Source organism: Mesoplodon bidens (assembly GCF_964165515.1).
Source record: "Mesoplodon bidens genome assembly, chromosome: 10".
NCBI classification, from domain to species: domain Eukaryota; kingdom Metazoa; phylum Chordata; class Mammalia; order Artiodactyla; family Ziphiidae; genus Mesoplodon; species Mesoplodon bidens.
This window is the reverse complement of record NC_138172.1, coordinates 21604559-21619027: the sequence shown is the minus strand read 5'-3', so window position 1 is coordinate 21619027 and position 14469 is coordinate 21604559. Positions and strand designations below refer to the sequence as shown.

At 39.9% G+C, this 14469-nt stretch overlaps 1 protein-coding gene across 1 annotated transcript; it reads right to left on the bottom strand.

Moving 5' to 3' along the window:
- Positions 1-1203: 1203 nt before the first annotated feature.
- LMOD3 (leiomodin 3) lies at positions 1204-13381 on the bottom strand (the record flags this gene model as incomplete). The annotated part of the gene is made up of 3 exons (XM_081246426.1): positions 1204-1230; positions 9285-10706; positions 13088-13381. The coding sequence occupies 3 exons, from the start codon at positions 13379-13381 to the stop codon at positions 1204-1206; spliced, it is 1743 nt and encodes a 580-aa protein (XP_081102552.1).
- Positions 13382-14469: the final 1088 nt, after the last annotated feature.

Genomic DNA, 14469 nt, shown 5'->3' with positions numbered 1-14469 from the left:
GCTGCAACTAGAGAAAGCCCTTGCACAGAAACGAAGACCCAACACAGCCAAAATAAATAAATTAATTTTTAAAAAAGAATAGTATATATACAACATTGTAAATCAACTATACTTCAATAAAATTAAAAAACAAAACAAAGGTGAAAGAATAGTATAAAGAATCTGTGGCAGATAAGACTGAATTACTAAATTGAAAACAGGCAATGGAGGGCCTTGAATGATAGATAAGGAATTCAAGGTTAATCCTATAGCAAGTTTCCTTAGATTTTTTAGAAGAACAAGATCAAGATCATTCACAGACTAAACTTAAAAATATATCTAGGTGTGTGTATATATATATATATATATATATATATATACATACTTAGCTAAAACCAAAAGCTTCTCAGTAAATATATTATTCATAATTTCTTTCTTTTTCTTTCTTTCTTTTTTTTTTTTTAACAAAACTAGCATGCTGTCTCCCATTGTCTCTATATGTGTGGAAACAGGGAAGTTTTTATATATAAGCAGCATTTGTTTTCCCTGTTAGTTTTTCTGGAAACACTGTTTTCTCCACGTCCCATGGCTTAAGCGTTCTGCTCTTCACAGACACCCCTATCAGAAGTATATCCCAACACACAGGAAAATGGCCAAGAGAGAAAGCTAGGCAGGGTTGGAAACCGGAAATCGCAACTGATTCTCCAGAGAAGAGGAGGCAATTAACATTTCTTCCATTTCAAAGCATCTGGAGGGCCTGGAGTTCAATTCACCCTTCACATTTCCACAGAGTGAAACATGTTCTGTTCCCTTTAAGATACTGTGTGATGAATTACAGCAGAACAGACGGAAGGAGAAAAAAATGGGAATATAATAGTTAACACCGCTATAGTATTTATTGTTATTTACCAGAAGAAAGCAATAATAAAGCAAATGTTTACGAAAAAATTAACTTCTGCTAGAAGACTCAGTGTCACCTAAGTCACTCCAACTGATTGGAAGTAGAAAATCTTGCCCTGAATATTCATATTTTATCTCCTTCCCCCTGCCTTTTCAGCCCCTATTTTGTCACGGGCCAAGCCTTTTACAAAATACGCGTATCAGTTAGCAATGTTCCCAGTTCCACCACCTGGATCCAGAAGTATGCTGCTGAAACAGTCTCCAAACTCTAATCCAAGAGTCATTATGTCAATTCCTTCTTCCCCGAGATTATTCTGTTGCCTCTTATGCCAGTTCTTTTGGCAGTTGCACCTGTGATTTAAGCATTTGAAAAGAGGAGAAAAATTAATGCTAGATATTCAAGTGTTTTACAGCAAAAATGACAAAATGTACATGCCTCAAAGGGTGTAAAGCGGATTAGAAATTCTGGCCAGAGAGACCCCTCAAATCATGATAAAACAACAATAATAGCCACAGCCACCATGAAGTGGGCATTTACTGATGCCGGGACAGATCCAAGGGTTCTGAGCACACGGTAAAGCTTATCACATACACAAGAGGGTGGGTGCTGGACTCTGCCTGGTTAAAATCCTGGAACTAGCACTTACTAGTTGCATGGTATTGGGCATCAATTTTCTCAGCTATAAAATGACAGTAACAGTATCTTGTTCACAAGGCTAATATAAGGGTTAAGTAATACAAGTTAGTAATCAACATTAACACTTCTTTTTAAAACATTGCCTCATTTCATCTTACGACCACCTTGTAAAGAGGGAACAGGCTCAGAGAGATTAAGCAATTTGCTTCAGGTCACAGGGCTAGGAAGTGGCAGAGCTGGATTTGAACCTAGATCTGCCTGATTTCAATGCCTTCCTGAGTATTGAAATACTCACCAAACAGATACCACCATAAGAATATAAAATGTATTTTCTTTTAAGAACCGGTCTTTCCTCTTTAAAGCACATTCCTAATGTGATACTCACCAAATATTACAGCCGTATTTGGAGAACGCCCAAGGGCAAAAAAAATTGCAAAAGAGTAGCATAAGTCTGACTGCAAATCAACTTTGAGCTTTGTTTCACAGGAACAACATAAAGATAAGATAAGTTCTTAATGGGTTTCAAGTGCTGTTATATTTTAGGAGGATGACTCATCCATCATGGATGTGCCTTTCAGAGAACACTGACAGAGTCCAAAGGACACTCAGAGTTTGTATAATAATGACTTTAAAATGTCTCTCCTTCTATGGCCCGTGTCAACCTGCCAACGTGAGGAACCATTTTGGCCATCTACTATGGACCCTCTTAGACAGTTCTCTGCCCACAACCTTTGCGTAAAAAGGTTTCCCAACATCCTGCCCATTGGAGAGAACTTTGGATGTGTTGCTGCTACCTGCACAGCCTTCAAACCAAAGGGTCCTCCATGTGCTCTGACTCTCTCCCTCCCTAGTGTCAGACTTTCAGGAGAGGAGGGATGTGACTACAGATTGGTAACAGTCACCCAAGGAGAACACCAACAGTGAACACCACCAATAAACAAAATATATAATGCCAGTTATTTACAATAACTGCAGAGCTGTAACAAATAGTCAAAACTGTGTTCTCTGTATTACTGAATGGAAAAAATATTTTATAGTATGTTATTCCTGATATATGTTTATATGCATAGAAGGGTTCCAAATTAATAAAAATACTCCGAAAAGTGAAACGTGGCAATGCCCCAACATAGTAAACCCAGAGACATATTAACTAATTTAAAATATGCCCAAACTGGCAGTTCAGATCACTGGAGAAAAGAATGGGTCACTAAATGATCAGTGGTTAGCTACTTGGCAAAGAAATAAAATAGCAGACTTCTTGCTTCCTACTTACTTCTAACATCTAACCCTTTAATTCATCTATAATATGGAATATTTTTTAAAAACCAAAAGTTCTAAAAGCAGCAAGAAAGATAGGCAAATATTTTAATAAGTTTCAAAAAAGCCATTTCTAAGCAGAACACAAAAGACAGAAACCATAAAGGAAAAGATAGCTAGATCTGATCTTACAAAAATATAAAACTTACAACAAACAAGAATCAACTCACATTATTGTTAGGGGGGCCCTGTTCCCCCTTCACCTGTTGGTTAAAATTAGCTTTTTAAAAAAGTGCATGTGTATAGCGTTACACAGTGCACGCACACACGTACATACACCCACAGAGACTGGGAGCAATTGGGCAGGATGGGAAGACCCATTTCAGCAGGGGTTGTTTAGTTCAGCACACTCGACTGCAGTTCCTGCTCTGGACCAACACCTCGATGGGTGTCCAGGACATAGATGAGGAAGACCTACCTTGAGGAACACAGAATCCACTAGGAGACCTACACTGTGCCTGTAAGAGCTGTCAACCTAAGGAACCCTGTGGAAGATGCTGAAAGAGAGGTACAAGTGAGGGGCAGTAGAAAGAGACAGGAAGGGTATTCACCACTGATGTTTGGTTTCCTTTCTTTTGTTGTAAGAAGCCATACTTGAGCCGAGCCTGTTGGATCTATTTTGAAAGACAGAGATAGAAAATAAGTAACTTGAGCAAAGTGTTGTGGAGAGAGAGGAAAAGAAGGTCCTTCAGGGGAAAAATTCAGGAGGTATGGTTTGCCATAGATGTCACTGAACCGTGGTTGTCCAAGTGTGGTCTCCAAATGAGCAGCATCAGCATTGCCAAGGAACTTGTCAGAAATGCAAATTCTCAGGCCCCATCCAAGACCTACTGAATCAGAAACTCTAGAGATGGGCTCGGTAATCTGTATTCAGCCTTCCAGGTGCTTCTGATGCATGCTAAAATTTAGGAATCACTATCACAGACTTTAGAAAAGTTGTACATCAAAAACTCTTTTTCCACTAGGTATTAGGGAAGGGAAGTTCCTGGTCTGTATAATTCTAGTCCACTTATGCTCTTTTGAAATGAGTTTGAAATGTTACATTGCTTTCTCCTGTGAAGACTCCCTCTATCAAGAGTATAACATTTCTAAAGCTCTGATCTAGATTTGGCCTTGGTTCTTGGAGATTCTGATAGGTTTGGGTTCTTGGGTTTGGGGTTTTTTTTTTTAAGGAAAAAAAGGGACAGAAAAAAGGAAGGAACTGAAGGGAACTCTGAGGCTTTAGACTTGAATGTGTGAGAGAATGGAGACAGCATGGAAAATTGGGAACCAGAAACAACAACTAGATCTAGAAAGGAAAAGCTTGGTTTGGGGACAGACTGAATGAAGGTACTAAGAAAACCCTGAGTGATCTAAAGGGAAAGGGAAATTTGGGGATTGTCCTAGATTATGTGATAATTGAAACAAAGGGAAAAGCTAAGATGTGAAAAAGGAGAAAACTGCAAAAGGACAGAATCTAGAGACCCTACTTCAAAAGAAATAGGATATTTTATAAATGAGGCAAAGAAAAACTGGCCAGAGATGAAGACTCAGGAGTCTATGTTCTTACATTTTTGTAATCATAACAACTGCTAATGTGTCACGGAGTCTTTTGGCTAATTAAGGCTGCTCGGAAAGTTATTATACTGAAATCTTTCTGAAGGAGAAATTTAATCATGTCTTTAGGCACCGAGGTGAAACCAGTCCAGACACACATAGGTGAGCCCAAAGTAAAATTAACTGAATGTTAAAATAGTTACCTTGCTTGAATGGCACCAAAAGTTGCATATAATATAAACGCAGTTGACCTCAGTAAATTAAGTAGTTGCTGCAGATGAGATTTTTATCTCAATGAAAAGTACAGATACTCATCTGGGATGGTAGGCAGTGAGCAGACCACCAAATTTTTAAAGAGGAAAGGAAATCATACACTTACCAGGGAGGAATAAGCCTGTACAAGCCTAATGTCTTTGTTTTGGGCTGGCATCACCTTGACTCAGAATTATCAACTCAGAGGGAAATAAATAAGCGATTAATAAATTCAGTTAGACAAGACAAAGACTTTTAAAACATAGCTAAAAACAATAAGAACAATGTGACAAACCAAAAAATTCTACAGCAGTCAAATAAGTAATGTAAATGAGTGAAAAAGGCCAGGGATTAGGCAGTAGGGCATGGTGGAGACTGAGGAAAAACTGGAGAGTCCATTACCTATCTCAAGGGAGAAGTCAATACAGATCCAGCTTATTAGTGCCATGCACATGCAGGCCCCTTGTGGCTGGATCTGATGTTTCAAATGCTGTCAGATATCTGCATATTATCATGTGATATTTTATAACTCGTACAACAATACCCAAGCCAAACAAAACAGGCCTGCAAATCGGGCTTACAGTCCACTAGTTTTCAATACCTGGCCCCCAGAATACACCTCTCTTAAACTGAATTAAATGGGCAGCTTTTTGGAAGAGGTAGCATTTGAGCCAAGCAAGTATACAGACTTCCCTTCATTCTCTGCTAGAAACTTCATTTCAGGGATCCCAAGCCAGAAGCATGAGATGGGGAGAGAATAAACACTAAAAGGAAAAAATACAAATTTAAAATATAAACTACCTCATGAGCTATGCTCTAGAAAATAGAAAAATAATATCTCCAAGTCCATGAGAGAAAAAAAATAATCATTTTTTCCTTTAAAAATAAATAATTTCTAAGTATATTTATGGATATTCAATGTTTAGTTAGGAGCATCAGTAAAAACAATTATAAGATTTCCAAATTGGGTTTTAACTTCATATGTGAAAATCCAGGGATTTAGAGAGCATCTCTATCCTCCAACACAAGTTGGGGGAAAAAACCCCATAACCTTTAGTTTCATCTCCTTCAAGTGAGGGGGGATGTGTCTCATTTGACCAGCCAAAAATAGCCCTTTCTGCTGGGATCTTGTGATATCACCACTGATGGCGTTTACAGCATTTTACTGAGTCTAAGATGCATATTTTTCGATGTTTCCATAGCCCTGACATCAGAAAGCATCTTACAGTCAACGGTGTTTTACAATAGTTGGCTGCAGGTGGGAGCACAAACACAGTATAGCTTTTCATACCATTAGCACTTCCACTGAGCTCTGTGCCCCGTTGGAATCGCACACGTGCAAATGTATTGCCATTTAAACTATCCTTTAAAGAATGACAAAGCAAATATGACAAAATGTGTTGGGCTTGTAAGAATTCTTTGAACTTCCACACGTCTCAAATGATTTCAAATTAAAAGATAAAAAATGTTGGGCTTCCCTGGTGGCGCAGTGGTTGGGAGTCCGCCTGCCGATGCAGGGGACACGGGTTCGTGCCCCGGTCTGGGAGGATCCCGCATGCCGCGGAGCGGCTGGGCCCGTGAGCCATGGCGCTGGGCCTGCGCGTCCGGAGCCTGTGCTCCACAACGGGAGAGGCCACAGCAGTGAGAGGCCCGCCTACCGCAAAAAAAAAAAAAAAAAAAAAAAAAGATAAAAAATGTCTTTTAAGAGAGATTACACTATGAGTCGGCATTAAAGCAGACATTTATTATGTATGCAGCAAGGCACAAAAACACAGCAGTAGGGAGCGAATTGATGTCAGTCAAGTGAATTTTTGTCAGTTGGACAATGCATTTTCACATTTTTCTTGCAGAGCATTTTAAAGGACCACGTTGATGAAATTGCATGACATTTTGTATCTGAGATACATATCAAGAGATGTCTATTGCAAGCCAAGCCAGGCAACTGAAAGCAGGAGAAGATGCCAGTCCCTTGCATAGATAAAAGACATTGCAAAGCAAAGGTTGATATGCAAGACCACCATTCACAAACCGTGTCAGAGTTCACTTTGCTGCATATTTTTCCTTAGCGGACATTAAAAACAAACAAAACACAGCTCAAAACTGACAGCACTTGGGACTTCCCTGGTGGCACAGTGGTTAAGAATCTGCTTGCCAGTGCAGGGGACACGGGTTCGAGCTCTGGTCCGAGAAGATCCCACGTGCCAGGGAGCAACTAAGCCCGTGCGCCACAACTACTGAGCCTGAACTCTAGAGCCCACGAGCCACAACTACTGAAGCCCGCGCGCCTAGAGCCCTTGCTGTGCAACAAGAGAAGCCACTGCAGTTGAGAAGCCTGTGCACCGCAACGAAGAGTAGCCCCCGCTCGCTGCAACTAGAGAAAGCCTGAGCGCAGCAATGAAGACCCAACGCAGCCAGAGATAAATAAATAAATAATTTAAAAAAAACCCTGATAGCACTTTAGAATTTATTGAAAATGAAAAATGTACTACTTAGTAGGGTGTGGCATTTTGGTAATTATTATCATGAATTTACCTTAATGCCTTTTGCTCTAGAATCTAGACTCCAAGCTGAAGTGTTCTCACTTGACTAAAAGGCAGAGTGTCTTGACTGTAAAAATGATAAAACCAACACTGTAAGCTCCATGAAATTAAGACTATACCTGTCCTATTCCCTGCTGGTGGCGCCTGACACATGGCAGCACTACACCAATATTTATTGCAATAATGGGTAAGCAGATGGATAAAATGGAGCCAACTCCAGGGAAAGCCGATTTGCTCAGCAGAACATTCCCTCAGAAGGCAGGGAATGGGGTCAGATGATCATTTAAACTTCATTCTCTTGTCTACTCTGAATCCACGTGCCACCTTTAACGCAGATTTTAAAAAGATTTCTCTTGGGCTTCCCTGGTGGCACAGTGGTTGAGAGTCCGCCTGCCGATGCAGGGGACACGGGTTCGTGCCCCAGTCCAGGAAGATCCCACGTGCCGCGGAGCGGCTGGGCCCGTGAGCCATGGCCTCTGAGCCTGCGCGTCAGGAGCCTGTGCTCCGCAACGGGAGAGGCCACAGCAGTGAGAGGCCCGCGTACCGCAAAAAAAAAAAGATTTCTCCTAATGTCATTTTCTGATTGTCTAGCCACCAAGGCATCTTGGATTTGCCTTGACAACTGATTAAAGAGGGACAGCACTAGCCTCTCTCAAAACAACACCCTGAACCACCCCCTACAGAGGTCTGGCTGCCTGGAGAAGAGCAGGTACAAAAAGTGTTGATGTTGTGCCCAAGGGCAGGCAAAGGTCTCTTGCCTGATCTCATGTGACCTCTAGTGCTCTCACCCTGACCCCTGCCCCAAGAAGAATCAGAGTCCCTCTAAATCACAGTTGAAAGTCATCTTTGATTCAGAAGAATAAAATGCTGAAATGTTGTCAATTGTGCATTACTAGGAGATGGGTATAAGGAACATACATGTGTATATATGAATAAGAACCAATTATACTGGGTTGTTGTTGTTGTTTTGTGGCCACGCCATGCGGCTTGCAGCATCTTAGTTCCCCTACCAGGGATTGAATCTGGGCCCTCGGCAGTGAAAGTGCTGAGTCCTAACCACTGGACCGCCAGGGAATTCCCTTTATTGTTTGAGAATATAAAGCTCTTTAAAAGCAGAAAAAGAACAAGCTTACATGGAAATCTGTTTAAAACATCTTGACAAAAACTGACTCTCTATGATGAAATAATATATTGACTATTTTGTCAATGTAATATCTTGGCTAAATTACATACTAGATTTTAAAACAATAGTTAATTATCAACCACCTGTGGCCTTTGGACACGCACCTTTCAGCCTCCATAAATGCCCCCATAGTAATGACTATAAAAAACTTTATTTCTATAACTTAAGCTGCAAGGAATAGAACATTTTCACCTATCAGCATCAGTAATAGTGAATCATAGTAAATATGAAAACTGAAATAATAGTAAAATATTTTAAAGCTCCATTTATTCATGGAGATATTAATCTTAAGTTTATTATTTTCCACCCACCTAAAAAATAAAGAGTATAATTGCAATTGCAGGTAGTCTCCATTCATCTACTAAAAAAGAACTGTTTTTTCAAGCACTATGGAAACACTCATCTACAAACACTGGCCTAATTAGGCCTCACTCCTTTTTTTTCCTGCAGCAGGTCCCTGGGGATCTCTGCTTGTGTCAGCTCTGTGTGGCTGGAGTGAATAAAAGCTTGACCCTGGACTCAGAACTGGATTTCAAAGTCAACTCTACCACTTCTGAGCTGTTTCTCCTAGACGTGTTTTTTAACATCTCTAATCCTCAGTTTCCTTTTTATAAAACAGGGAGAATAATAATACCTGACTTACAGGGTTGTTAAAGTGACTGTAAGAGTTAATTCACATAATGAATCTGGCCCATAGTAAGTGCTCAATAGATGTTAGCTATTAGTATCATCGTTACAGAAGTTATATAGATGTGTGTCTTTGAGGATAACCAATCATTTAGATCTACCGGTCATGCTGACGGATTTCCCTCAGTTAGGGACAATCTCCTGGTGTCAAAATGAGCAGGGAAGAGAGTTGGGAGACATTTATTGTGGTGTGTGTTCACCATTTCTCCCTCCTCCTACTGTGTGTTCACCATTTCTCCCTCCTCCTACTTACAGGTTTAAGATAGGCGATGTTACTGTGACGAATGTCGTTCAAGAGCTGATCTCTGGGGGTGATTTCCACCAGCGGGGGTGGCCTATTTCTCGGTACCGGTTTGAGTGTTTTGATCACGTCTTTGAGGTTGGTTTTCTCGGCTGATTCTCTGGCTTCCGGCATCCGAGATTTGCGCTGGATCCTCTTTAGCTTTACCATGCGGAAGGTGTCAGGGTCCGTCCTGTACTTCGGGGTGTGCGATGGCTTTTTCATCATTTCGTTTTGTCGACTGAAGGGGACTGCGTGGGAGCTGGGAGGTCGAGGAGGAGGAGGAAGAGGAAGAGGAGGCTGGAGGAACTCCTGCGTCCCAGAATCGGGCACTGGTCCTCCCAGAGTCTCCCACATCCCAGGTGGCAGCCCCAACCCGTTCTCCAACATGGCTATCAACTTTCTCTGCTCTTTGAGTTGCTGCTGTTTCTGTTCTTCTTGTCTTTTCTGCCTTTGTCTATCCTGATTCCTGGTGAGCAGATTGGTTACCACCATTCTGGGACCTGGAAGCTCAAAATGGTAGCCCATCTTCAGGAGAGTGTTGTTTGCCTTCAGAAGCCTGGCTATTTCCATTTCGGCATGGTGGCCCAACATATGCCTCTGATTGTGAAACCGAAGTTCGGTTAGTGTCTCATTAAACTGGAGACACCTCATGATGGCCACGATTCCCTTGCCTGTGATGAAATTGGACTCGATGTTAAGAGTGGTAATGCTCCTGTTTTCACGCAACATGTTGGCCAGGGCGAATGCTAGGTTCTCATCCGCACCCACATTCGCTAAACTGAAGGTTTTGATGTGTTTGTTTTTCTTCATCGCATTGACAAAGTCCAGCAACATTTCTTTGGGGATGTTTTCAATGTTGTTCAGGTTGAGTTCCTTCATGTCAGGGTCATTTTGTCTCACTTGCCTTAAGCTCCCATCTAGGTCCGTTTCGTTTCCGGAAGGCCTTGCACTTACCTTCAAAAAACTGGTATCTAGAGCTAGCTTCTTGGGATCTAATTTTGATATTTTTTTCTCACTTTTTTCTTGGGCCTCTGGTCTGTCTTTCTGTTCTTCAGTTACTTTATCAGTTACCTGTTGGCTGTTGTTCTCACCATTTCTGATTTGCTCCTTTACCTCACCTTCCTCTTCCCTTTTTGTTTTTTCATCACTCTCTTCACTGTCTTCTTTTCCCTCATCTTCTTCATCTTCTGAATCATCTTCTTCATCTTCTGCATCATCTTCTTCATCTTCCACATCATCTTCATTATCTTCATTATTTGTTTCTTGGACATTGTCACTGCCCTGTGATTCTGTTTTATGTGCAGTGATTTCATTATTAAGCTTTTCTTTTAAATACTGGGACACATTTTTATTACTTTTGTCTATTTCTTCATGCTGTTCTTGAGTTTTTCCCTAAAAGAGAAGTTTATGAGGGTTAGAATACATGTTATGAGGGTTTATTCACATAGAAATATGAAGAGCAGAAGTATCTAGTGGAGATAATAAGATTTATTACTAAGTGAAAAAAGGAAGCAAATAAGCTGTAGGTATAATATTCCATTTGTTTACATATTTATGTGTATACATATATACACACTATATAAAAGTTTATAAATGTATAGAAAAAACAGACTTGTAATGTTTACCAAGTAAGTACTTATCTCTGAGGAAGAGAGGTAACTATTAAGATAACTGAGAAAAGGAAGGATTGAGGGGATTTTCACTTTTTACATTATATAATTCTAGACTAAGTTTTTTTAAAAACCAAGTACACATATTAGTTTTTCAAGCAAATACAACAAAAATAAAGATAAATTTTTATAGGCACACACATGCATGAACACAGTTTTTGGCTGTGTTTTTCTCATCCCCTGTATTAAAATTAAGCCTAGTTAATTTTGTTTTCAGACCCTCTATTGTTTTTAAAGATGGGGTTCAGTTCCAGTAGCAGTTAAAAATTATTTGTTTTGAAAACCTTATGGATTTATCCATTCATTGAAATCTTTATTTTGTATATAGCTGAATAGGCATCTTTGTATTCAATAGCTCTGTGTTACATAATAATTTCCTTATTGCCCTAACCAAAATTTACATAACATGTTTGCCAATCTAATGTAATGTGTACAACTAGTTTCCCTGAAAATAAGATACTGTGGGGAAAATGAGAGCAGTTTGATATTTGGAACATAACAAAACCCTTAAACTTTGATTTTTGTTTGCTCAGCTCTGGGAAAACTACCCTGGATACTCCAGGGACAGGCTTTATAGTCCAGTTCCTTTGGAAGGAAAGTGTCTAGGAGGCAAAGCCAGCTACAAAAGGGGACAGGATTAGTAGAGATTTAGAAACAACTGCTTAGTCTGGGAAGGAAAATGACAGTCATATCAATAATGTTTATTAAATGTTTGCACATCAATTAGCACATTTTCCCATAAAGTATGTGTACCTCATAGGTGTCATTTTGAAAGCTGATGTAGCAGTTTGACACAGAGGCTCATCTGAGCAAGAACTTGATCTCGGGAGGATGAAATGGGTAAAGGGGATCAACTGTATGGTGATGGATGGAAACTAAATTTTTGGTGGTGAGCATACTGTAGGGTATATAGAAGTAGAAATATAATGTTGTACACATGAAACTTACATCGTGTTATAAACCAATGTTATCTCAATAAAAAATAAACCTGTAATTAAAAAAAAATAAGAACTTGATTTTACTGCTTATAACATTATAGGTTGGAATTGACAAATGACACCTTAACTCAAGCCTTCACCTTTGCATTTCTCATTTGTCTCAGCAGGGGGAGCCAACTATCAAGCTGTTTAAATTATACCAAAGGAAGAAAAAGTGTTAAAAGTACCCAATTTGTTTTTTCCTCTGAAATTGGTGTTCATATAGAACTGGCTTTTACTCTAGTTGTAAAACGTCTGCAAATTGTACCTTACACTCTAACCTGATCAAGCCAGCAACTCATTTTCTTGAGTGCAGTACATGTTTAAATTCCCCTGGCCATGAAATCAGTTTATAACTTTCCTAAAATTATGGCCAGCATGATGGTAATGTGACAAGATATATCAATATTAGCAGGCATAACTATAAGAGACTTTACCTGTGGGGATCTCTGTCTTATTTTTGCCAAGTCATCTTTAAGTGAAACATTTAAAACAATGTGCTGATATACAAGTCCATAGAGTGGACCACAATTTTACTTTTCATATAAGGAACATATTTAAAGAAAGAACTATCTTTAAAACAGCTTAACAGCATCAACTTCTATATTCACCACTGATATCCAATGCACTGTGGTAATACTGGATTTTTTTGGTTATTTGACTTGGCTTAATTGCAGAGTATGAGGCTGGACTTCAGGGGGACTGTGACACCCTTGAGATTGTATGTGAAACATTGTATATGTATGCATGTGATGGAAGGAGAGAACGGAGAGCCTTATTCAGCTTCTTAAAGGGTTCTGTGAGCCAAAAAAAGCATAAAGGACAAATGCTTCTGGGTTATGAGTTAATTCACTAAGTATCATGCCTACAGAATATAGGCTTTCCTGCACAAGAAACCCCGTGGCAATTTTTTTAAAGAGATATTTACAAGAAATTACCACTTTTTCCTCCCAATTATACCATGTAAGTGTTAAAGAAAGTTCCCATCTGGCGTAGGATGAAATATTCTGATTTATCTATAAACGTCGACAAAACATGGAGTCTTGAGAAATGACAGTTACAACAGGGACACGTGCCAGCCCAGCCCAGGCAGCCATTTCTCTGTTGTATACAAATCCCCGGTTACCTTGGATGACACAAAGGTAACAGGAACACGTTCGTCTTCCAGCATGCGTCTGGATGCCTTTTGCCAATACATATAATCAACGAGAGATTTATGGTCGAAGTTCCCTGTTGGTGGCTTGTCAGTCTGATCCTTCTGAATCATTCCCACGGGAAGCCTGGGGTCAGGGGCCATCACCTCCATTTCCAACTGCAGTTCCTTAAGCTCTTCTGGGGACAAGTTGGCCAAGATTTCATCTTCATCAATCTCCCCATCAAAGAGTTCTTCTTGATCTGAATTCCTGCTGTGTTCCGACATGATTCTTTTCTATACTTTTCTATACTTTATTAGAAAAGGAGAAATAATCAAAGATTTTAAAAAAGAAAAAACTCTCAAGAAGTTCCCCCAGTTACCAAGCGTCCCAGGTCAATACCACCTTGAGAGATTTTTTTTTCCCCCAAGAACCCCAGTGGTGTTTGCTGAGCCTCTAGGAGTGACTGCCGCTAAGCTCGAGCCGTAACTATATTAAGCAGGGCTTGGCTGGAGAGGGTCAATTTATGGAATTACTATGCTCCTCTCTTTTCGGCAACTTGAGTCAGCTGTGCAAATCCATCTGACATTTCAGTACAGCTGCTTAGGTTTGCCAGTGAGTAACAGGTCTCCAGAATCCCTGTAGGAGTAAAATTAGTTCTTTTCCTATGTGCTCTCACACTGTCCTACACTAAGTCATGCAGCCCATACACACATATCCCAGTACTGCAAGGGGAGGCCACTTCTTTTTATCTAAATGATGAAAGCGACTTACAATATTTCAGGAGGAAAATCCAAACAGCGACCTGAGTTCTACTGAAGTGAAAAATTCATTTGCAGGTGGAAATCACGCTCTCAGGGCTTGATTCTTCACTACCATGAGACTCTGGAAGGAAATAAACCTGCACACAGCCGAGCAGAGGTCTGGCTATGTTACCCGCTGCGTAAACTGAACCTTTGCAAGATGTCCTTGTTTGCATCTAGATCCTGTGATCTAACAGATGGGGACAACGAGCCCTTGAATTTCCACTATGAGTGAGGAGTTTAATGTTTTAAATAATTTGTTTTTCTTATTAAGTATCCATTAAGCCAGGATAAAAATTTAAAGGGATCTGAATTGAAATGTTAAAAAAAAAAAACCCAAACCATTAAAGTACTGGAAGAAATCATGAAAAGATTTTTTCATAACTTCAGAGGACGATATGGCAATATTTATCCAAATGACAAATGTACATTTTTCTTTGACCAGCCATTCCACTTTTAGGAATGTATCCTACAGATATACTTCCACATGGGTGAAATAATAGGTGCTCAAGATTATTCAATGTAGCAAACTACAAAACAGTGTATTGTATGCTGTTCTTTGTGTGATAAAG